This window comes from Kogia breviceps, chromosome 1 (genome assembly GCF_026419965.1).
Source record: "Kogia breviceps isolate mKogBre1 chromosome 1, mKogBre1 haplotype 1, whole genome shotgun sequence".
In the NCBI taxonomy this organism is placed as follows: domain Eukaryota; kingdom Metazoa; phylum Chordata; class Mammalia; order Artiodactyla; family Physeteridae; genus Kogia; species Kogia breviceps.
Window position 1 is genome coordinate 172,882,386 of NC_081310.1, and position 26,055 is coordinate 172,908,440.

Here is a 26,055-nt window from a genome sequence, read left to right on the forward strand (position 1 = left end):
TCCCTCCCACCCTCCCTATGCCACCCCTCTAGGTAGTCACAAAGCCCCAAGCTCATCTCCCTGTGCCGGCTGCTTCCCACTAGCTATCTATTTTACTTTTGGTAGTGTATATATGTCCATGCCACTCTCTCACTTCATCCCAGCTTACCCTTCCCCCTTCTCATGTCCTCAAGTCCATTCCCTACATCTGCGTCTGTACTCCTGTCCTGCCCCTAGGTTCTTCAGAACCTCTTTTTTTTTTTTTTTAGATTCCATATATATGTGTTAGCATACGGTATTTGTTTTTCTCTTTCTGACTTACTTCACTCTGTGACAGACTCTAAGTCCATCCACCTCACTACAAATAACTCAATTTCATTTCTTTCTATGGCTGAGTAATATTCCATTGTATATATGTGCCACATCTTCTTTATCCATTCATCTGTCGATGGACACTTAGGTTGCTTCCATGTCCTGGCTATTGTAAATAGTGCTGCAGTGAGCATTGTGGTACATGACTCTTTTTATTTTTTTATTTTTTTAAAATTTTTATTTATTTTATTTTTTTTGCGGTATGCGGGCCTCTCACTGCTGTGGCCTCTCCCGTTGCGGAGCACAGGCTCCGGACGCGCAGGCCTAGCGGCCATGGCTCACGGGCTTAGTTGCTCCGCGGCATGTGGGATCTTCCCGGACCAGGGCACGAACCCGTGACCCCTGCATCGGCAGGCGGATTCTCAACCACTGCGCCACCAGGGAAGCCCCATGACTCTTTTTAAATTATGGTTTTCTCAGGGTATATGCCCAGTAGTGGGATTGCTGGATCACATGGTAGTTTATTTCTTAAAGAAGCTCCATACTGTTTTCCATAGTGGCTGCACCAATCTACATTCCCACCAACAGTGTAGGAGGGTTCCCTTTTCTCCAGCATTTATTATTTGTAGACTTTTTGATGATAGATATTCTCACTGGTGTGAGGTGATACCTCATTGTGGTTTTGATATGCACTTCTCTAATAATTAGCAAAGTTGAACATCTTTCATGTGTCTGTTGGTCATCTGTATGTCTTCTTTTGAGAAATATCTATTTAGGTCTTCTGCCCATCTTTTGATTGGTCTGTTTGTTTTTTTTTATATTGAGTTTTATGAGCTGTTAGTATATTTTAGATATTAACCCCTTGTTGTTAACATCATTTGCAAATATTTTCTCCCATTCCATAGGTTGCCTTTTCATTTTGATGATGGTTTCCTTCTCTGTGCAAAGGCTTTTAAGTTTGTTTGGGTCCCATTTGTTCATTTTTCTTTTATTTCTTTTGCCTTGGGAGACTGGTCTAAGAAAATATTGCTACGATTTATGTCAGAGAATTTTTATGCCTGTGTTCTCTTTTAGGATTTTTATGGTGTCATGTCTTATATTTAGGTCTTTAAACCACTTTGCGTTTATTTTTGTATTTGGTGTGAGGGAGTGTTCTTATTTTATTGATTTACAGGTAGCTTTCCAGCTTTCCCAACACCACTTGTTGAAAAGATTGCCTTTTCTTCATTGCATATCCTTTTCTCCTTTGCTGTAGATTAATTGACCATAGCTGTGTGGGTTTATTTATGGGCTCTTTATTCTGTTCCATTGATCTATAGTTTTGTTTTTGTGCCAATACCATGCTGATTTGATTACTGTAGCTTTGTAGTATTGTCTGAAGTCTGGGAGGGTTATGCTTCCAGCTTTGTTCTTTTTACCCAGGATTGCTTTGGCAATTCTGGGTCATTTGTGGTTCCATCTAAATTCTAGTATTATTTGTTCTAGTTCTGTGAAAAATGTCATGAGTATTTTGATAGGGATCAGATTAAGTCTGTAGATTGCTTTGGGTAGTTTGACCGTTTAAACAGTAGTAATTCTTCTAATCCAAGAGCATGTGATATCTTTCTATTCCTTTGAATCATCTTCAGTTTCCTTTATCAATGTTTCATAGTTTTCAGTGTATAATCTAGAAACCCCTTTGGTTAAGTTTATTCCTAGGTATTTTTTTGGACCCAATTTTAAATAGCTTTTTTTTTTTTTTTTTTTTTTTACTTTCTGATATTTCATTATTAGTGTAAAAAAATGCAACAGATTGCTGTATGTTAATCTTGTATCCTGCTGCCTTGCTGAATTCATTTGTTAGTTCTAATAGTTTTGTTTGTTTGTTTTTTTGCGATACACGGGCCTCTCACTGTTGTGGCCTCTCCCGTTGCGGACCACAGGCTCCGGATGCACAGGCTCAGTGGCCATGGCTCACGGGCCCAGCTGCTCCGTGGCATGTGGGATCTTCCCAGACCAGGGCACAAACCTGTGTCCCCTGCGTCGGCAGGTGGACTCTCAACCACTGCGCCACCAGGGAAGCCCTGACTCTGTTTCTCTTTTGTTCTGTTTTTTCATTTGATTTGTTTTTTAGATTCCACATATAAGTGAAATCATCCAGTATTTCTTTTTCTCTGTCTGACTTATTTTGCTTAGCATAATACCCTCTAGGTCTATCCATGTTGTCACAAAGGGCAAGATTTCATTCTTTTTTATGGCTGACTAATATTCCATTGTATATATATGTGTGTGTATATATATATATATATATATATATATATACACATACACACACACACACACACACACACATATATATATATACACACACACACACACACCATAACTTCTTTATCCATTCACCTATCAGTGGACACTTATATTGCTTCTATATCTTGGCTATTGTGAATAATGCTACAGTGAATATTGGGGGTGCATATATCTTTTTGAATTAGTGCTTTTGTTTTCTTTGGAAAAATACCCAGAAGTGGAATTGCTGGACAATATGATAGTTCTATTTTTAACGTTTTGAGGAACTTCCATACTGTTTTCCACAGTGGCTGCACCAATTTACATTCCCACCAACAGTGCACAAGGGTTCCCTTTTCTCCACATTCTTGCCACACTTATTTGTTGTCTTTTTGATAACAGCCATTCTGACAAGTATGAAGTGGTATCTCACTGAGGTTCTGATTTGCATTTCCCTGATGATAAGTGATATTGAACTTCTCATGTGCCTTTTGGCCCATTTTTTAATTGGTTGTTTGTTTTGTTTGGTGTTGAGTTGTATGAGTTCTTTGTATATTTTGGATATTAATCCTGCAAACATCTTCTCCCATTCGGTAGGCTGCGTTTTCGTTTTGTTGATTGTTTCCTACACTGTGCAAAGGCTTTTTAGTTTGGTGTAGCCCCATTTGTTTATTTTTGCTTTTGTGTCCTTTGCCTGAGGACACGTATCCAGAAAAGTGTTCCTAAGACCAGTGTCAAAGAGTGTACTGCCTATGTTTTCTTCTAAGAGTTTTATGGTTTCAGGTCTTACATTCAAGTCTCTAATCCATTTTGAGTTTATTTTTGTACATGGTCTGAGAAAGTAGTCCAGTTTTATTCTTTTGCAGGTGGCCGTCCAGTTTCCCCAGCACCATTTAGTGAAGAGTCTGTCTTTTCCCATATTGTATATTTTTGCCTCCTTTGTTGTAGATTAATTGACCATATAATTGTTGGTTTATTTCTGGGCTCTCTATTCTGTTCCAATGATCTATATGTCTGTTTTTTGTCAGTACCATACTGTTTTGATTACCGTAGCTTTATAGTATAGTTTGAAACCAGGGAGCATGATACCTCCAGCTTTGTTCTTCTTTCTCAAGATTGTTTTGGCTATTCAGGTCTTTTGTGTTTCCATACAAATCTTTGAATTATTTGTTATAATTCTGTGAAAAAATGCCATTGGTATTTTGATAGGAATTACATTTAAAATGTAAATTGCCTTGGTTAGAATGATTATTTTAACAATATTAACTCTTCCATTCCATGAGAACAGTATATCTTTCCATTTGTTTGTGTTATCTTCAGTTTCTTTCATCAGCGTTTTATAGTTAACCTCCTTTACAGGCCTTTTGCCTCCTTAGATAGATTTACCCCCGGGTATTTTATTCTTTTTTATGCAATTGTAAGTGGGATTATTTTCTTAATTTCTCTTTCTGATACTTTGTTGTTAGTGTTTAGAAATGCAACAGATTTCTGTATATTAATTTTATATTCTGCAACTTAACTGAATTCTTTTTTTAGTTCTAATAGATTTTTAGTAGCATCTTTATGATTTTTTATATATTATGTCGTGTCATCTGCAAACAGTGACAGTTTCACTTCTTCCTTTCCAATCTGAATTCCTTTTTTCTTTTTCTTGTCTTATTTCTGTGACTAAGACTTCCAATACTATGTTGATTAAAAGTGGTAAGAGTGGGCACCCTTGTCTTCTTCCGGATCTTAGAGGAAATGTTTTCAGCTTTTCACCATTGAGTATGATATTGTCTGTACATTTGTCAGATATGGCCTTTATTATGTTGAGGTATGTTCCCTCTATACCCACTTTGTTGAGAGTTTTTATCATAAGTGGATGTTGAGTTGTGTCAAAAGTTTTTTCTTCATCTGCTGAGATGATCATATGATTTTTATTCTTCAATTTGTTAATATGGTGTAGCACATTTACTGATTTGTGGTGATACTGAAACATCCTTGCATTCCCAGGATAAATCCCACTTGATCATGATATATGTATGATCCTTTTAATGTATTGTTGAATTTGATTTGCTAATGTTTTGTTGAGGATTTTTGCATCTATGTTCATCAGTGATATTGGCCAGTAATTTTCTCTTTTTTGTGTGGTTTCTTTTTCTGGTTTTCATATCAGGGTGATGTTGGCCCTATAGAATGAGTTTGGAAGCATTCCTTCCTCTTCAATGTTTTGGAATAGTTTGAGAGAAATCAGTGTTAACTCTTCTTTAAATGTTTGGTAGAATTAACCTGTGAAGCTGTCTGGTCCTGGACTTTTGTTTATAGGGAGTTTTAAAATTACTTATTCAATATAATTACTGGTAATTGGTCTGTTCATTTTGTATTTCTTCCTGATTCAGTATTGGGAGATTATGTTTTCAGGAATTTAGGTTGTCCATTTTATTGGCATATAATTGTTTGTAGTAATCTCATGTGATTCTATTTCTGTTTTGACTTCTCTTTCATTCTGATTTTAATTATTTGGGCACTCTCTCTTTTTTCCTTGATGAGTCTGGCTAAAGGTTTATCAATTGTATTTATCTTTTCAAAGAACCAGCTCTTATTTTCACTGATCTTTTCTATCATTTTTGTAGTCTCTATTTCATTTATTTCTGTTATGACCTTTATTATTTCTTCTATTAACTTTGGCTTTTGTTTGCTCATTTTCTATTTCCTTTAGGTGTAAGTTTAGGTTGTTTATTAAATGCAAACTATTTCTTTTTGCCATGGCTGCTGACAGCCTATGCAGATTTTAAGACTGTGACTTTGTGTATGATGTGAAATAATGGCCTAGTTTTATTCTTTTGCATGTGGCTGTCCGGTTTTTCCAACACCAGTTATTTTTTTTTCATATGATATCACTTATATGTGGAATCTAAAATATGATACAAATGAACTTATTTACAACACAGAAACAGACTCACAGACATAGAAAACAAACATTGTTACCAAAGGGGAAAGGTGGGGGTGGGATAAATTAGGAGTTTGGGATTAACAGACACACACCACTATGTATAAAATAGATAAATAACCAAGACCTACAGTATAGTAAAGGGAACTATATTCAAGATTTATAATAACCTATAATGGAAAGAATCTGAAAAGAATATATATATGTATATGTATATATATATATATATATATATATATATATATATATATATATATATATATATATATATAAAACTGAATCACTTTGTTATATACCTGGAACATTGTAAATCAAATCTACTTCAATATAATGAAAGAAAATGTCCAACACCATTTATTGAAGAGACTATCCTTTCTCCATTTTATGTTCTTTGCTTCTTTGTCATAAATTAATTGTCCATAAATGTGTGGGTTTATTTCTGGGATTTTGGTTCTGTTCCATTGATCTATGTGTCTGTTTTCCAGCCAATACCATGCTATTTTCATTACTATAACTTTGTAATATAATTTGAAATAAGGGAGTGTGATACTTTCAGCTTTGTTCTTTTTTCTCAGAATCACTCTGGCTATTTGGCCTTTCGTGTTTCCATATAAATTTTAGAATTTTTGTTCTATTTTTGTGAAAAATGTCATTGAGATTTTGATAGGGATTGCATTCAGTCTATATATTGCTTCAGGTAATATGGACATTTTAACAATGTTAATTCTTTCAGTTCATGAGCCTGAAATATCTTTCCATTTCTTGGTGTTTCTTCAGTTTTATTCAACAATGGCTTACAGTTTTCAGTGTACAGGTTAATAAATTTAACTTCCTTGGTTAAATGTATTCCTAGATATTTTATTTTTTTGTAGTTGCAATTGTAAATGGGATTGTTTTCTTAATTTTTCTTTCTGCTAGTAAATAAAAATGGATCAAAGACTTGAATGTGAGATCTGAAACCATAAAACTCCTAGAAAAAACATAGACAGTACGCCCTTTGACATCAGTCTTAGCAATATTTCTGGATATGTTTCCTCGAGCAAGGGAAACAAAAGCAAAAATAAACACATGGGGCTATATCAAACTAAAAAGCTCTGCACAGCAAAGGAAATCAACAGAACAAAAAGACACCTATCTAATGGGAAAAGGTACTTGCAAATCATATATCCAATAAGAGATTAATATCCAAAATATGTAAAGAACTCAATAATAAAAAAAACCAAACAACTTGATTGAAAAATTGGCAGATTTGCCAATCTTTGCCAACATGAAAAGATGGTCAATGTCACTAATCACTAGGGAAATGTGAATCAAAACAATTAGATATCACCACATGCCTGTTAGAATGGCTGTTATCAAAAAGGCAAGAAATAAGTGTTGGAGAGGCAGGCTGTGGAGAAAGGGAACCCTCGTGCATTGTTGGTGAGAATGAAAACTGGTGGAGCCACTATGGAAAACAGTATGGAGGGTCCTCAAGATATTAAGAATAGAAATACCATATGATCCAGCAATTCCACCTCTGGGTATTTAACTGAAGAATTTTAAAAAACACTAATTTGGAAGATACATGCACTCCCATATTCACCACAGCGTTTTTTTACAATAGCCAAGATGTGGAAACAACCTAAGTGCCCATCAACAGATGAATGGATAAAGAAGATGTGGTATATGCAGTTGACCCTTGAACAAAGCAGGGATTAGGGGCACAGTCGAAAATCCAAGTATAACTTATAGTCGACTCTCCATATAGGTGGGTCCTCTGTATCTGCCATTCCACATCTGCTGATTCAACAAACTGTGGATCATGTAGTACTATGATATCTACTATTGAAAAAAAATCTGCATGTAAGTGGACTCGTGCAGTCCAAACTCATGTTGTTCAAGGGTCAACTGTATATAGAATGGTATACCATTCAGCCACAGGACAAAAAGATGAAATCTTGCCATTTTTTAACAACATGGGTGGACCTTGAGGGTATTAAGTGAGGTAAGTCAGACAGAGAAAGACAAAGACTGTATGGTTTCACTCAAGTGTAGAATAAAATAAAATGAACAAGCCAAAGCAAAGAAGAACAAACCCATAGATACAGAGAATGGAGTAGCAGTTACCAGAGGGGAAGGAAGGCGGGCAACACTGGTGAAGAGGGTCAACTGTATGGTTATGGATGAAACTAAACTTTTGGTGGTGAGCATGCTGTAGTGTATACAGAAGTCGAAATATAATATTGTACACGTGAAACATATAATATTATAAACCAATGAAATAAAAGAGAGTGCAGTTTTGCTCCAGTCCTGGGAATGCACCTGCTGTCCTGCCTGTTATAAACTTGGGCTTTTCTGAGTGGCTGTGACGAGAGGGGATTATGAGTCTTTCTGGCTTTTGGTAAGAAGTGTTCAGCTTTCTGATCTCAAGCCTTCCTATAAGGAATCTCCCCCACCACTTTAAAGCCCCAAATTATATTCTTACCTTTTGTGGTGTCCCCTTCTATCATGTCAAGGCATAAAAGCCACCATCCATGTGTTACCTCCCTGAAGTTTTGTTGTTTAGCCATTTCATGCTTGCTTAAACTTGTACATTCCATACATATTCCTTTATAATCGTGAAATACTTATTAAGTGCCTACTATGTGCCAGGCATTGTTCTAGGCACTGGGGAGAAAATAATGAACAAGCTCTTTATGCTCAAAGAGCTTATATTATAGTGATAAGGGTGGGGGACAAGGCAGACTATAAATTAGATAACAGATATTTGAGATCATTTCAACCTGCATTAAGAGCTTTGGGAAATAAGCAGGGTATTTCAGGGGTAAGGGTCTCCCCTATTGTTTATCTGCTGTGTGCCTGGTGCGTGACACGTGGGAGGTGCTTCCTGAGTGTCTGGAGAAAGAAGGAAGGGCTGAGTAGATGAACAGCTCTATCAGTGGGGTCTGTGGGGAGACGAGGTCACTTGGAATTCCTTTGTAGGAGCTGAGATCTTGTGAAGATGCAAGCAGTCTCATTTGCTAATGATCATAATTAAGTCAGAATCTCTTATTTCAACCCAGTGCCTTTGGGAGAGAGAGGCACAAAGCATTTGGCTGGTGAATTGGCTCCCGATGCTTCCCTCCCTGCTGTGCGCCTGCCCCTGTGAGTTGAATGTGTACCTGCGTGCGCGCGCGCGCGCGCGCACACACACACACACACACACACACACACACACACACACACACACACTCACACACACACTCACACACGCTAATCACGCCTCTAAGCAAACAACCTGTAACTTATGTCCCGGAAACAATCCAGTAAAAACAACACCCGTCACGTGGACCCCCCTGACGGTAAGTAGATCAAATACTTTCAAAGTATACTTTGTTACACTTTCTTCATTCTTTCTTTGTGTGTCTCTGGTGCTCAGGGCTGGGAACCAGGTTATGTGGGGCAGACTGAGATGTGAAGGCTTTAGCCCTGAACCTCAAATATCTCATTCCTCAGAAGGGGAAAAGAAACTTTTGCCCAGATCACTGTGATGCAGCAATTCCCAAAGCGTGTTTTCAGGGAGATGCTCTGCCAGAAGAGGTTTCCATGGTTGTCAAGTAAGTTTGGAGAATGTTGCATATGCTCCCCACCTCTCAGAGGCTGCGCGTGAACACAGCAAACACCCAGAGAACTTCTGCAAGAAAGGAACCTGCTCAATCTTGTGGGGGGGGTTGGTTTTTGTTTGTTTGTTTGTTTAATTTTTGGCTGTGTTGGGTCTTCCTTGCTGCACATGGGCTTTCTCTAGTTGCAGCGAGCGGGGGCTACTTTTCATTGTGGTGCGAGGGCTTCTCATTGCAGTGGCTTCTCTTGTTGCAGAGCACGGGCTCTAGGCGCACGGGCTTCAGCAGTTGTGGCACGTGGGCTCAGTAGTTGTGGCATGTGGGCTCAGTAGTTGCAGCACGCGGGCTCAGTAGTTGTCGCTCGTGGGCTCTAGAGCTCAGGCTTGGTAGTTGTGGCACACAGGCCTTGTTGCTCTGTGGCATGTGGGATCTTCCCAGACCAGGGTTCGAACCTGTGTCCCCTGCATTGGCAGGCGGATTCTTAACCACTGCGCCACCAGGGAAGTCCTCAATCTTGTTTAACTTCTACTTTCCCCAACATATGGGAAGACTTCAGCCTCCCTACACGCCGACGGTAGTTTCCCAGTGTTGCTGAAACATCAATGACACAATTTTCCCTCCAGTCAAGACAGAGGTGCCCATTCTCTGTTCTACCCAAGGCAGCTTAGTAGATGGGGTCGGAACCTGGACAGGGAGAGAAGAGAAAGGGACAGGACACGTCTCTGGAGCAGGAGAGAGGAATCTACTGCTCCTGGCTGAGGAACCCTGGCTCCTTCAACTGGGGTGGTCCAGGCACCACGGGGCTGCAGCATGGGTGTCCCTAGTGAATAGGGAGCTATGGGAGGGACCACGGGGGTGCCAGGGTCAGCTGAGCTGTACTGCATAATTCCAGGAGGCCACTGCAAAATCACAAGCTGAGACCCCAGAGGAGGTCAGCGTATGTGAGAAGAAAGTGGACTTCGAGAGACTTGGGCTGCATTTGTGTTGGTTTTTTCTTTAATGGGGGACAGGCCTGCAGGATGGGTGGGCCAGGAGCAGGCAACCATACTGATACTTTCAGCATCTTGAAGGCCTGTCTTGAAAAGCTCCCACCTGGGAGAGGTGTGCCCAGGAGGCCCACCTGGGAGAGCTCATCCCAGAGTCAGGAGCCATGGGGGAGGGGTGGGGGGCGGGGCCTGCAGGTCAACTTTGTGTTGTGGCCTAATCAAAACAGCACGTGTTTTGCTCCATCAGACGCCCCCCCCCCTTCTGTCATTCCAGCAGCATTGTCAGAGAAGAAACAAAACAGAGAAATGGAGGTTGATTCTATAATTAGTGCACTTTCTTCACTGTTCATTCAGGATCTCCAGAGATCAATTAGCTTGCTTTTAAGCTAAAAGGCATCTGAATAAGTATTTAACCTGCATAGCAATTGATATTTAAAACAGATGAGGATGGGATTAATAATGCAGAACGGGCTGGCTCCTTCCTCTGCTAATTTCCCAGGTTCTACTCCCCCTGTCCCCGCCCGTTGCCTCTGCCCACACTGCATCCCAGTGGCCTTAGACTGGCCTCCTGGCCTCCTCAGGGCTGGGCTGGGGGCAGGCAGGCTGGTGCTGAGGGAGGGCTATCTTCCAGGTGCCGACACCACTCTGGAGCGGGGCCCCAGGTTTGGAGAGGAGCTTTGGTTAGGGCTGCTTTGAGGGTCCACCCCCAGCCAGAATCAGGTCCTTTCTCTACAGCCATCCAGCCACGTCACCAGGCACATGGCACCCTATCTACCCCTTCAAGGGGCAGGGGCCTGGAAGGTTGCCTACTGAGGGCATCCCAGCCTCAGCTTCCTCCTCTAGTAAGAGCCAATCATGGCCAGAGATGGGGAGACGGAGGAGCTTGAAAACTGCAGGACCTGGGTATCTGCCCTGCTGGGCATCTTCATGGCAGGTGGTCTGGAGGATATTTGTGTGCTTTTTGCTTTGTCATTTAAGCATCAAAGTCCTGAACAGGAATTAGCTTTTAAAAGCAAGTAGAGAGTGTGTGTGTGTGTGGGGGGGGTGTATATACAGGCACACACTCATGTACTTACGGATGTATTTATTTAATAAACATGTCTCAACATCCTCTCTGTGCTAGATAGTGTTAGACACTGGAGCGGGAAAGTGATGCCAGGACCACTAACGTGTGTCTCTACCCTCCAGATGCCTGCAGCCTAACAGGGAGGGAGTGGGGGACATGACACGTAACACAGGTGAGGGTGGGTATAGAGGATGAATTTGGAGCTCAGGGAAGGCGGCTTAGTTGGGAGCTCCCCAAAGCAGATCCTGCAACAAGTTAGGGTGCGAGTAGTTTATCTGGGAGATGATCCCAGGAAGTATGGCAATGGAGCAGGAAAGTGAGATGGGGAAGGAGGAAAGCCAGTGAAGGTGTGTCCTCAGGTGGCTTGTGCTGTGGGTAACTGGGGCTCAGCCCCACTGGGGCCCTTTGCAAAACTGGGTATTTCGTGACTCGGAATTGCACCTTTGAGGGGCGAGGAAGCCGGGGTTCATCCCCCTGCTTCCTGCCTCCTCAGCTTAGGCTCCGCTGAGCTCAGCTCCCTGGCTCTTGTAGCTGCATTATCACCAACGAATTCCAAGGGGGGGGGCAGAGGAAATGTCTGCAGGCGGCCCCTGGTGGGGGGTGGGAGGAGGAGGACACAAGGACAGCGTTTGCTACACAAGGCTCAGAAGAGAAATATGGAAGCCAGCTTTGGAAGGAGGAAACAGAAGGAAAGGCGATCCAGGTAGAGGGGGGGCACACTCGAAAGCACCGAGGCACGAAGGGGAGGGTGACAAGTACAGTGTGAGTGGAGGATGCCCTGCGTGGAGGAGGTCAGGCTGGCCCAGGAAGGGCCTCGAATGCCAGGCTTATGGCTGGCCTTTCTGCTGTGCGCAGGTGTGCATGGGGGTGGGCTGTGTGACGGCTCTGCCCATCAAGGAGGTGGGACAGCCCCACCAGGGACTCGGGATTCAGGATCTTTCCTTTGGCCCCTCCGGCAAAGGCGCTCACTGGCCCTGGGCCCCTGCGAAGCAGCCCCCTTCCCAGCAGCCCTGGCTCCTGCTCTTCCACCTGATGACAGCCCATCGGTCATCAGGGTCTCTGGGCAGCACAGGAGCCTCCAGCCATCCTCCCTACGTGGTGGATTCTGCAATATTTGACTTGCGCGTCCCTGAGTTGTACAGACAAAGCTCCGCATATCATCAGATCAATTAAAACAACTGCCACCAGGCTCCGAGACTCCATCAGGAGCCCTCCCCTGGGGCCCTCCGAGACTGCAATCCTCTCCTCAGATCTGTTCTTTCTCTGGATACCCCCCATTTAATTTAAAGCCCCCCAGCTTCCATGTCACTACAAAATTGTAACTTCTTGCCCTTATGAGGGCTTACAACGTGCCTTAGATGATTTATGCCATTTAAGCCTCAAAATAGAGCTATGTTGTAAGTGCTACTAATATCCCTGTTTTCAGATGACCAAACAGAGGCACAGGGCAGGGAAGGGTCTTGCTCAAGTTTGCACAGCTGGGAAATGGCGGGGTCAGTTCAAATTCAGGCAGCCTGACCGTGGAGTCCACAGGCTTGACTGCACTCCCATTCTGGTCCAGGCTCCAGGGTCTTCTTTGATGCTCCCTCTCACAGGCCCCCACCTCCCTCCTTCATCTCATCACAGATCAGTCCTAGAGAAGCAAACCCAGCAGCTCCCCTCCTGCCTGGCCCCTTCTTCACTCCCTCCCCACTGGCCCTGCCCTAGCCCAAGTCCTCATCCTCAAGAACCCACCCACGGCCATTCTCTCCCTCGCCGGTGCCATGTTCCTTCCACAGCTCGGCTCTGAGCAGGGCAGATGCTGCCTTATCCACGGAGACATCCATGACCCCCTCTTCTCCGAGTCTCCCCAGCTTTCCAGACATTCTGATCGCATGGAGAGTTTTCACCCATAGCGATTTTATGTGTGCGCCTTCTCTCATTTCCTCTTCCGAGCTGTGAGCTCCTGAAGGCCTGGGAGTACGCTTAGTCTCTCTGTGACTCATCTCGTGTTCAGCATGGTTCCTTGTTCATGGTTGTAGCCTATAAACTGCTTGGGGAATGAATGAATGAACGAACGAATCAACGAACCCAGAGGAGGGGAGACACACAGACTCCTTGTCTCCTCTTCCTTGCCCAGGACCTCAGAAAGCCTATCCTTGGCACTTTTCCACTGGGCACTGCTTACCTTCTGTAAACCACCTATTATGCCCAGTGGGGGAAGTCAGCCAGTGTGTCCCCTCATCTCCTTCTGCTGAGACCACGGCACAGAGAGGCCCAGAAGCAAGTCCCCAGGCACTGCCGGGGTCCTGAAGAGCTGGCTAAGGTGCAGTAGAAAGCAGAGCCTGGTTCTTCCAACCCACGGGCTACAGAGAGCCGCAGGGGCCCTGGCAGGGAGAAGAGAGAACCTTGATCAGAACAGACAGGGAGGTGGGCCCGGGAAGAGGCTGTTAGCAACAGTCTCACCGATTAGCGTCTCAATCTCTACAACACCTTGGAAACTTCAGAAAAACAACAAAGCAGACTGGAAAAGAAAGAACAGACTTAGGCCCCAGAGGACTGACGGTGCCTGGGCCTGGTGCTGGGAACATGAATGTCTCCTGGGACTCGGCTGCCAGACAGACAGGTGGCGGCACATCGCAGGCTTGGCCGGAGTCTGCCAGGCTCACTGCAATCGGGGCTGGGCTGGCTGGGCTGCCTTTGCAAGGGCCAAATTCAAGAGCACAAAGTTGTTCAAGAGAAGGGAACATCTCAAGACTCCAGACCAGCCCTAGACAGTCATGAGGTCATGGGCTTAATCAGGGGACTCAATCTTCTGCTTGCATCTGCCCTGGGACCTGTGCACTGGAGAGTCTCTAGGGCCACTTGCCCAGAAGGAGTGTGTGTTGGGACAGCAGGGGCTGTGGGTGGTGCCTCCTTGCTGTTCATGATGAGACGTGGCAGGACGGCAGTGCGTATTTGAGGTCACAGGCCACCATAGGTCACCTGGGAGGCAGGGCAATGTCACTGTTTGGGCACATTTCCAGAGACAGAAAAAGCAATCTTAAAAATAAGGGTGTTTATGCTTAGGGCAGTCAGAATGTTTCTCGAAACATATGACAGCATGTGACTGTAGAAGGAGCAAGAAGGAAATCGGTTCCGGTTGGCACAGCTAGTTCGAGCACTCCTCCCCCAGCCCCGGCCTTGCGTTTCGCTGTCTGGAGATGAGGTTAGTTCTGAGCAGTGTTTTTCATCCCGCGCCTGGTGGAGCCCTGGGGGTTACAGAGGCTTCTCGGGAACTGTGGCATCCAGTCTTTAAGAGTCCAGATGATGGGCTTGGGCAGTGGTGTGCTGGTAATCACACTCTCCGGGGGGTGGGGGCGGGGGGCGGGGAAGCTCTCATTTGTAGCACCTGCTTATTTCTGTGGTGTAAACATTCTCATTGTGGCTGCTTTCAAGCTGCCAAAGGTTTAGTAACTCACTTTCACAACTCCTGAAAGGTTAACAGTTGGCACCAACAAGCTGGCTTTGGTTGCAGAAGACAATTTACCATATAGTTTTTTCACAACCTCTCTAACCTCCCTGGGCCTCCGTTTTTTCTTGTGTAAAATGGGGCAATAATCATTTCTGTCTAATGGGGTTGTAGAGGTTCTTGTAATAAAGCAGGTGGAAAGCACTCAGCATCATCCCCAGCACATAATCAGTTGTGTTATTGTTATTATTATTGTTATTTGTTTTACCCATTGGGCTTACACTCAAGATTTTGTTGGAAGAAAATGATCCAACTGCACCTGTGCTCCACCCCTGCTAACATCTTCTGGGACCCATCACACAGCGCGCACGTGTGCGCGCGTGCACACGCCCCCCCCCCCCACACACACACACCCCATCCTATTTCCTCAGCAGCCCTGGTGTCTCTGCTCCATTTTATTAAAGCAGAAAGCAGTGACAATTATCTTCATAATGAACTAGCTCTTCAAATTAATGCCAATTACGCTATGCAATCATGATTAAGATTATGCATTAATCAACGGTGCCAACCTACTTATTAGCCTCTTTAAATAATGATCATGAGGAATGTATGGGAAGGAAGAGAATAGAGAGGAGCCAATTGAATGGGGGAGCTGCTTCAAAGCGGGGCGGGGTGCTCTTTCCAGAAGCCAAGACCCAAAGCAGCCTTTCTTCCATGGGGTGGAGCCTGAATTAGAACCCCAGCCCATCAGACTCTGAGCTTACAAAGCTCCCTTATCTATAGAGCCCCCTTCAAAAAAAGAGAAAGGGGGCAAGAGGACCCAGAAGGGAGAGGGTAGAAGAACCCTCAAAGGTTTTTCAGTGGATGAGGTTCAGTGCCGCCCTCCCCTTCCTCCAAAAGAACTGAAAGGTGAGTGTGGTTGATACTCTCCCTGAAGCAATGTCACCTCTATCTTAGGTCAGGTCCCCCAGATGCAGAGCCTGAGTCAAGGATTCAGATACCTGGGGTCGATAACAGGGAAGAGTGCTCTTTAGGAAAACCCTGTTGGGGAGTGAGCAAAGCAGGATAGGGAAGGGGACAGGGATGGACCAAAATGCAGCCTTGGGTAAGATCTGGTCTTCGTCCGATGCAAGGGGGGGGCTGTTGGGAGGGGCTGTGGAGCATACCTGCACCAGAGTTATACCCACCCTGAGGCAAGGGGACCACCCTTTTGAGCCCCAGTATCATTCAGTCATTGGCTACATACTACCCTCCTGGGAAGAAGTGAGAATAGTTCTCTAGAGAGAAGGGCAGCCTGTGAATGGAACCAAGACTCAAACCCAGGTCTGCTACATCCAGAATCCACTCTCTGAACCTCTGCACTGTATCTAAATATTTGCTGCCTGGGTGTCCCAATACATTCAAATTTGGGGGATCATCTTGCCCTTAATGTTCAAGTAAAATGACCCATCCTTACCTGTGTTTAGGGGATAGAGATGGGGGAACAGCCTCTCCCCAGCAGCATCTCTGAGGTGCCCCAGGGCTTCTGGTTTCTCCTAATCACCTCTTGTTCCAACTTCCTTCTCTGATGAATTTTCCATCCTCTCTCATCCCACCTCCTGCACCTCTTGTCCTCTTTCTACCCTGATGTGTCCTATGCTGGACTCTGCCCACCTTGCTTCACTGTCCCCAAAGAGCACAAGCTGGGGTCAGTTTTCTGTGACCAACTTTACTAAATGATGGGGCTCCTGTAAGGAGGGAGATGACAGCACACACAGATCAGGCTAACGGCACTAAGAACCAGACATCACTGTGTTAACATGGCCCTTCCTGCTGTGGCCTCACCCGCCTTTGGTCCTGGGGTATATTGTCCTCTTCTTTCTCTCTTTTTGGGCCCACTTCCTGTCTATTCCCTTTCTCTTGGGCCCTTCTCTACAATCCTCCCCACACAAAAATTCAACATCCCATCTTTGTTTCTTGTGCACAGCAATTCAGTACTATCATCGTCTTATCTTCTCCATCCAGGCCCTAAGGTGCTTTTTCCTCTGAGATAAAGGCTGCCCTTCCCATGGAAGAGGGCACAGACTACAGCCCACTACAGCCCACTGGCTACTACAGCCCACATCCAGCTCACCACCTGTTTTTGTAAATAAAACTTTATTGAAACATAGCCGCATCCATTGTTTACATATACTGCTTTCATGCTACAATGGAAGAGTCCGTTAGACCTTCTGGCCCACAAAGCCAAAAATATTTACTATCTGCTCCTTTACAGAAAATGTTTGTCAACCCCTGCCCTAGAATGTAGAAACTCAGAATTCGTTTTGTTTTTCTAAATAGCATTGTTTCACTCCTACTTTAATAACTGCCTTTTACTAAGTCCTCACCATGTCCCATGCATTTAGCTACATTGTTTTCTTTCTTCCTCGCAACAATCAGCCCTTGGAAGCGTGTACCCCATTTTGCAGATGGAGAAACTGAGTCTCAGAGAGAGTAACTTCCTCCAGTGGGTAGAGCCAGGGTTTGGACTGAGGCCTGTCTCTGGAACCTGAGTTGGGAACAGCTGATTACCACACATGCTGGTTATGGTCATCTGTGGTCATCCGTTTATTGTCAGCTGAGTCCTCCTTGAGAGCAGAGGCCCAGGACTGACTTCTCTTATCCCAGCACCCAGTGACAAGTCGGCAGAGACCAGTGGGTATTCATGGGACTGAATTGTGTATCCTCTGGGCTTGGGTTGCAGTGGTTTGAGACCCCCCTCTCTCCTCTCCTCCCCACCTGCCAAGGTCTGAGAGGCAAGCAAGGATGTGTGAAGCCCTAGGAAATGGCCCATTGTCCCATGACCTTTGACCCTCATTTGGGATGGGGCTCTGTAATGACTAGATTTCTCCCCAGCCTTCCTTGGAAGAATTTTTTTTTGATGTTTACATTTTAAAATATTAAAAATAATACTTATTCATTGTAAATAATTTGGAAAAATCAAGAAACTACAAAGAGCAAGATTAAAAGTATCCATAAACCTCTTCTTCCCAGAGAAACTCGCTGGTACCATGGTATAAATCCTTCCAGTCTTTTTTCTAAAAATATAGTTATGTGCTTTTTATTTGATAAATAGGTTTCATACTGTAATACTATTTTGTTGCCTTTGGGGGCAGGCAGGATGAGCATTTCCTGTATCATTAAGTATGTTTTAAGAGAGTTTTTTAAAAGCTTTTTTTCCTTATTACCAAAGCTCCGTGCAGAACATTTGGGAGGAAAAGCACTAAGCAAAATCAATCCATTATCTTTTTACTTTATAGAAAGAACCTCTGTTAACATTTTGGTGTACACCCTTCTGGTATGTCCTTTTTGATTTTAATTGGAATTGCATTAAATTTGTAAATTAATTTGAGGAGAGCTGACATCTTTACAATATTGAGCCTTCCCTTCCAGGAGAAAGTTATGTCTCTCCATTTATTCAAGTCTTCTTTTATATCCCCCAGTAAAGTTTTGTAGTTTTCTTGATATAGGCATAGCACATTTATTGTAAAGTATTTTATTTTTTTGTTGTTGCTTTTGTGAATAGGGTCTATTTTTCCCCTGGTAATTCCTCACTGTTTATTGCTGATTTATAGGAAAGCTATACATTTTTCTGTATATGTTTTATATGCTGGTCCCCTGATGAGCTCTCTGTTTACTTTCTACTAGGTTTTGATATGATTCTCTTGAGTTTTTAAGAGAATGGTAATAAGCATCTGCAAATAATGTGTCTTTTCTCTGACTGCATGACTACGATTTGTTATTGTTCCCTTATATACTATGATTTTAAAGGCTATTTTATTATGGACGACGTCTGTCATATATACTTAGGGAGAATGGTATAATGAATCCCTGTGTACCCACCACCTGGCCCCAGCAATCAGCGACCCATGGCCTTTCCTGCCCTATCTGCATTCCCTTCACATCCACCCCTCCCATATTATTTTGAAGCAAATCCCGGCCACCACATCCTGCCATCCAATACCCTGACTGTTAATGCCTGCAAGTTGTTCTGCCATATGGATGGGTTTTAATATATTGAGTAATCTGCTTTTGAACATGAAGTTGTTTCTATTTTTTTTCAATATTATTTCAAGATACTATTTCAAGAATATCCTTATACATAAATGTTTATGTTACTCTAACTTTTTCTAAATTTGTATCCATAGAAATGGAATTACTGGATCATATGGTATTTTGATCACTTATTTTCCTTTAAACACATACACACAATCACATGATGGCTTTTCTGATTAGAAATATAACACATGTTCCCTGCAGAACTTTTTGAAAATACAGAAGAAGCACAAAGAAGGAAATTCAAGTCACCCGTAATCCTCCTCAGAAAGACCCCCTCTTAACATTTGGGGATGCAGTCTTCTCGTCTTGTTTTACGGATGTGCTCAGCATGTTTCTGCATCCCCACACAGACTCACAGGCATGCACACTATGTGTTACAAACTGTAAGCCTTCTCGGAGACCCACGGGGGTGGGAGAGCAGCAGATTTATTTGTTTACTTTTTAAAATATTCACTGGTTTTTTTAAAAAAAAAAATTTAAAGCAATTGACCAACCAGGACGCCCATCCACTGGTGGTGAACTGGTAAATAAAATGTGGTACATCCATAGAAAGTAATACTATTTAACAATACAAAGAAATGATGTACTGATACGTGCTACAACATAGATGAGCCTCAGAAGCATTATGCTCAGTGAAAGAAGCCAGATGCAGAAGACCGCACATTGCATGATTCCATTTAAATGAAATGCCTGGAAAAGACACATCTCTAGAAACAGAAAGTAAATTAGCGGTTGCCTGAGGCCGGAGGATAGGGGGTGAAAACAATGATTGACTGTAAGTGGGCACCAGGGATCTTATTGGGGTGATGAAAATGTTCAGTAGCTGGATTGTGATGGTCACACAATTTAGTAAATGTACGAAAAATCATTGTACACTTAAAACGGTGAATTGTGTGAAATTTCTTCATGTAAATAATACCACAATTCAATTGATTTTTTTTAAGAATAGAGGTTAGGGGCTTCCCTGGTGGCGCAGTGGTTGAGAGTCCGCCTGCCGATGCAGAGACGCGGGTTCGTGCCCCGGTCCGGGAGGATCCCACGTGCCGCGGAGCGACTGAGCCCGTGAGCCATGGCCGCTGGGCCTGCGCATCCGGAGCCTGTGCTCCGCAACGGGAGAGGCCACAACAGTGAGAGGCCCACATACCGCAAAAAAAAAAAAAAAAAAAAAAAAAAAAAAAAAAAAAAAAAAAAAGAATAGAGGTTAATTTTGGGAAAATAAGCAGAAATAACAAAATAAGAAATCTATTACATAGGACTGTTCACTTGTGTTGTGTTGAAAATGCCTCCTCTTCTTCTGTCAATGATAAGGGTCCCTCCTCATCTTCCTCCTATTCTTCCTCTTCTAACGTGGGGTCACACAGCATCTCCTGCTTTACAGCTTTTGTTTTTCACTTAAAAATATATCATGGATACTTCCCAGTCATTAACTGTTTGCTATTATATGGGAATATATAACAAATTGCCATTTATTTACTGTTTCTCTGGTGTTGAGCATCTCCAGATCCGCCTCCCCACACATGATCTGCGTGCCCATCGTTGGAATCAATTCCTAGAAACCAAAGATAGGAGTTCCAGATGTGAGCATTTTTAAGGCTTTTGATACATTTCTAATGGCCATCAAGGAAGGAGGGTGTACCGGTTCCCACTTCCACCAACACTTAAGCAAATGTTGGTTTCCAAACACCCTCGGCAAAAATGGGACAGGCAAAAATGGTATTTCACTGTTGGTTTAAATTGAGTTTATTTGACTATTGGAGTGGATGCACATTTCTTCATATGTGTTAATAGCTCCTTCATATTATTTTTTTTTCTTTTGTGAAATGCCCATCCTCGCCCTTTGCATATTTTTCTATCGGAGCATTTGTCTTTTTCAAGTGTTTTAGGTGCTTTTTATAAAATAAGAACATCAACCTTTATACTGCCATATATGTTACCTATATTATTTCCAAGTTTGTTGTTTGCTATTTAATTCTGTTTATGGAAATTTTGAAATCTACACATTTTGTATTATTTCTGTGGAGTTATAAATCTTTCTCCTATGGTTTCTGACTTTATTGGAATGCCTAGGAAGGCCTCCGCCACCTCAATATTGTATAATATTCACCTATATTGTCTTTTTAGGTAGTTTTGTAGAGTTATTTACCCCCCTTCCTTCCCTTACTTTCTTGTTATTTAATCTTTGCTCCATCTGGAACTTTTTTTTTTTGATATAGCTGAAGATTGGAATCTAACTTAAATTTCTCCCAAATAATTGATAATTGTCTCAGCACAATTAATGAATAATTCATCTTCTACCTTCTGATTGGAAATAGCCATCTTTATTATGTCTTAAATAGTTATCTCTACTTGAATCTTTTTCTGGGGGCTTTTATCTCATTCCATTGGCCCAACTGTGTTCTCATATACCATTAGGACATGGTTTTAATTATTTTGGCTTTATGATATATTTTAAATCTGGCAGTGCAAGTCATCTCTCATCTCTTTTAAGGCTGTCTCCTGTTTAATCTTCCAGATGTATTTTAGAGTCATTTTGTCAAGTTAAAAAAAAAATATATATATATATATATACACACACACACACATATACATTCTTCTATGATTCTGATTGGAATTACATTAAGCTGAAAAAGTAATCTGGAGAAAAACTGACACCTCTACCCTTGACCCTGCCTACCCAGGAACATGACATGCCACCTTGTTTAAATCTATTTTTATGTCTCTCACTTAAGGTGTTTTTGTCATTTTTAATATTGGAGCTGGTTCATGATTGGTTATTTACTATTTTGTTGATATTGTAAAGGAAATCCTTTTGCCATTAAGTTTTTACTGGTTGTTGCTGATTTAAAGAAACACTTAATTTGTGCTAACTGGTTATTGAACTTGAGTCTCCTACTAGTTCTTACTAGTTTTCATGTTTAGGGATTATTTTAAGAGCTTTTAGGAAGGCATTTATATCATTGGCAAATAAGAATTTTTTTCTTTCCAAGGGATGTGCCTCTAAATTCTTTTTCCTTCTTATTTCATTGGTTAATGGTGTGGTGTGACTCTACACACCTCCTCTTTTCTTTTCCTTTAATGAGAATGCCTCTAGTGTTTCACCATTAGTGATATTAAAGGCCAATTTAAGCTGAAGATGCTTCAAGGAAGTGTCTCTTCTAGAGCTAGATTATTAAGCATTCTTTTTTTTTAACATCTTTATTGGAGTATAATTGCTTTACAGTGCTGTGTTAGTTTCTGCTGTATAACAAAGTGAATCAGCTACACGTACACATATATCCCCATACCCCTTCACTCTTGCATCTCCCTCCCACCCTCCCTATCCCACCCCTCTAGGTGGTCACAAAACCCCAAGCTCATCTCTCTGTGCTATGCGGCTGCTTCCCACTAGCTATCTGTTTTACATCTGGTAGTGTATATATGTCCATGCCACTCTCTCACTTCATCCCAGCTTACCCTTCCCCCTCCCCGTGTCCTCAAGTCCATTCCCTGCGTCTGCGTCTGCGTCTGTATTCCTATCCTGCCCCTAGGTTCTTCAGAACCTTTTTTTTTTTTTTTTTTTTTAGATTCCATATATATGTGTTAGCATATGGTATTTGTTTTTCTCTTTCTGACTTACTTCACTCTGTACGACAGATTCTAAGTCCATCCACCTCACTACAAATAACTCAATTTCATTTCTTTTTATGGCTGAGTGATATTCCATTGTGTGTATGTGCCACATCTTCTTTATCCATTCATTTGTCAGTGGACACTTAGTTTGCTTCCATGTCCTGGCTATTGTAAATAGAGCTGCAATGAACATTGTGGTACATGACTCTTTTTGAATTATGGTTTTCTCAGGGTGTATGCCCAGTAGTGGGATTGCTGGGTCGCATGGTAGTTCTATTTTTAGTTTTTTAAGGAACCTCCATACTGTTCTCCATAGTGGCTGTATCAATTTACATTCCCAGCAAATTTTGTCAGATGCCTTCCTGCATTTTGTGAGTTGATCATATCTTTTTCCCTTTGAACTGTTGATGTAATGGAATGATATTCATAGATGTCTTTATATTGAACCACGCTTATACTCCTGGAATACAACTCTGTGGTCATGGCATGTTATCCTTGTAATAATATTCCGGTAGATTCTACTTGCCAGCACTGTATTGAGAATTTTCATAGCAATATTCATAAGTTGGTCATTTTATTTGGGCTCCGTTTGTCAGTCTCTGTTATTAGGAATTTGCTAGCTGAGTGAAATGAACTGGGAGGATTTTCATATTTCTTATGCTCCAACACAATTTCTACGTATGGGAATAATCTGGCATATTATTGAACATTTGGGGGAAGAATCTTGCCCATAAAACATTCTGAACCAAGCGCCTTTCTTGGCAGCCCTCCTCCTTCCCCAGCACACACAATTTTACCCATCTCTCGCAGGAGGAATCTTTGAGTATGCAGACGGCCCCAACGCCCAGATCATGAACGCCGAGGAGCATGCCTTTCGATTTTCTGCCAACATCATCAACAGAAACAGGACACTGCTGCCCAACACAACCTTGACCTACGACATCCAGAGGATTCACTTCCACGACAGCTTCGAGGCCACCAAGAAGGGTGAGTGGGCCGCCCCCACTGCTCTCTTTCTGGCCTTGGGAGGGATAAGGCTGTGTTTGCTGTCCAAGAAATGTGCCAAAGCTCTGGTTGGGTTTGGGGCCTAGAGCCTTTTCTGCCTGGTTTCAGGACCGGCCTCTGGCGCAGTTCGCTTAGGTCGTGTCATCTCTCAGGAGCAGCAGTTTGTCCATCAGGAGTTTCTAGGCCACAGGCAAAGGCCATGAGGGAATGAGGGGGCGTTGGGAAGGGGTGGAGTATGAGGGGTGGGGTCCTGAGATGGGTAAGGAGGCCAGCCCAGGCCTCCAAAGCCTCTGAACCAAAGCCAGCACTTTCAAACTTAGTTTTTCTTTCGTTGAAATCCTGCCCAGTATATGAGTATTTAAAATATATATAAAACAGATTATGTAGAAGTTCAAATATGCAACACTTACTTGCCATAAAAAGACTTACTAAAAACAAAAACAGCTGCTGCTATGGGTACAACAATTTGACCCCAGCTGTGGAAGACACTTGAAGTCTGACATTGGCCTTAGCATTCAGTACGTTTGCATATTTTTTCTTTTTTGGCTGCATAATAACAAGAAAACCATAATTCACAAAAAAATTGTACTAAATCCAATCAGATAGTTTTCCCCTTACCTGAATTTTAAGAAATCAAAAATAAAATATTGGGCTGTGTTCTTTCGCATTAGTGACACATTTACAATAAACTCCAATGACTGCACAGAAAGGACTGAAGTACTTTAGATCCTCACTAAAAAAACAAGGTAACTTGTCAATACCTGAATGAGCTAGCAGGTTCCAATGTGGCATATAGCACATTTGAGTATACCAGTATGCTCTTTTTTTGCTGTCTTTAAAAATATCATTCATATATATGTGCAATTGGAATTTAACTTAAAGTCTTAGATAACTCTGGAAATAACTTCCATAGAACCCTAGAGTTCCATGGAACTCTATTTAAAAAAACCCTCAGACCTAAGGAATCTCATTCCCAGGTCATCCTTCCTATCGTACGCTATCATAGCCCCTTGCTTCTCTTCTTCAAGGCCCTTATCACAATTTGTAATTAAATAATTGTGTGTATTTAATGTCTTTCTCCTCCTCTCCAACACAGCTGAGAGGAAGGCTCCTTCTTCTTGACTGATATAGCCCTGGCACCTAAAAGACTGGTATATATTAAGTGTTCAATGAAATGACCATTGAATGAATCAATGAATGAGTAGTGTGAGAATGGGGCATGGGAGGCTGAGCATCATTGCCCAGAATCCTTGTCAGCTGAGCTGACAGCATTATCCATGCATCTTGGGGAGACAGGCCCATCCACAAGATCCCCTTGGTCTTTGTAAGGGGTTCCCAGTGGCTAATCAAGGTCTCCTGGGCTCTCAGGTACAGACCTGCCAAGGTGCTGCCTCCTGCCATCTCTGTTTTCCAAAACCCCATTGCGGGTAAACACCTCAGTACAGAAAGGCAGAGTAGCATGGGCTTGGAGCCAGACATCCTGGAACTGCACTCTGTCCACTCTGATATTAGCTGTGTGACCTTGCCCAAAACACCCAGTGCCTCAGCTTTTTCTCGTCTACAAAATGGGCACACCTCTGTGAAGGGCTTAGGACAGTGCCTGGTACATATGAAGTACCATTGGACTTGTTTTTATTTCATTGGCTGCCTTGCTCTCCACTCCCTGAGCCATCAGGTCAGGGGCCTCACACCTTCAGGTGCTTTCCTACTGCTGGTGCCTGCCTCGCCCGCCCTGCTTCTCCTTGCCTTGTGTGCTGAAGGTCGAGGGTTTCCTGGCATTGAACACAGCTGTTACTGACATTTTAGAAGCCACTGCCTCAGGGCCAACCTGCACACAAACTAGAGGCACCCCACCCTGTTAGCCTTGTAGAGTGGTCCTTCGCCCATCCCTCCGTCCCTCCTCTCCCCGTGCTGACGTGCACTCCTCCCTGCCCACATCCTCCTAGCTCTTTCCCAGCATGCACTGCGGCCAACACTGTGTGGTCAGGTCTCCATCTCCCTGCTGAGAGTCCATGCTGGCACCCTCTGCCCAGCCTTGTCCAGCTAGAAAATGACTGACCTCAATCAAAACTGCTCAGTGAAAAGGTCAAGACACAGAACAAATGCCTGGAGATGGAACAGAGAGTCCTGCATGGATGGATACCACCCCCCCTATGGGCTGGGTTGTGTCTTCTGTCCCTTTTGTCTAAAATTCACTAAAGGAACAGATGACTCTTGAGTGGTGCACGTGCCACTCGGCACAGGGACCTTCCCCGGCCGTGAGCCCGGGACAGAGCTTCAGAGCCTGCTGAGGCACTTCCTCCAGCAGGGGTTCACATTCCCACACTATGAGGAGTTGCCTGGCGGTGGGGGAGTAGACCCGAGACAGAAACACTCAGCTCTTGGAAGTCCAGCCAGATGGGTCCAAGTGACCAAAGCCACAGCCCCTCCCCATCCCACAGCAGGTCACGTGCCTTGTTTGTTGGAGGGCCTACCTAGTCCAGCACTGACGTGACCCTCCAGCCACATCTGTGCCACTGGGTCCCTCAGGCTCTGGGTTCTAGCCATCCCTGCCATCCTCAGGTGCCATGCTTCCTCCCACCTCAGGGCTTTTGCACGTGTGGTTCCCTCTGCTTATAATTCCCTTTCCCCATCCCACCTCTTTGTCTAAAGAACTCCTCCTTCTCCTCTCAGCCTTCTGGTCCTCAGGGGAGCCCTCCGCAAGTCCGTGGACAAGGTCAGGTCTCCCTACTTCCATCTTATAACACTCTGGACCTTTTTTTCACCTCCCTGACCCCTGGTGGTGTGGGTGTGGGTGTGGGTGTGTGGGT

General features: G+C 43.3%; 1 protein-coding gene across 4 annotated transcripts in view; it reads left to right on the forward strand.

Moving 5' to 3' along the window:
* GRIK3 (glutamate ionotropic receptor kainate type subunit 3) overlaps positions 1–26,055 on the forward strand; it is a 240,518-nt gene that overhangs the window by 121,596 nt on the left and 92,867 nt on the right. For all 4 annotated transcript variants that reach the window (XM_067011312.1, XM_067011303.1, XM_067011306.1 and 1 more), the window contains exon 2: positions 23,051–23,227. In XM_067011312.1, coding sequence (XP_066867413.1) covers positions 23,092–23,227 — 136 coding nt within the window. In that variant the 5' untranslated portion in view covers positions 23,051–23,091. The remainder of the gene's footprint in view (positions 1–23,050; positions 23,228–26,055) is intronic.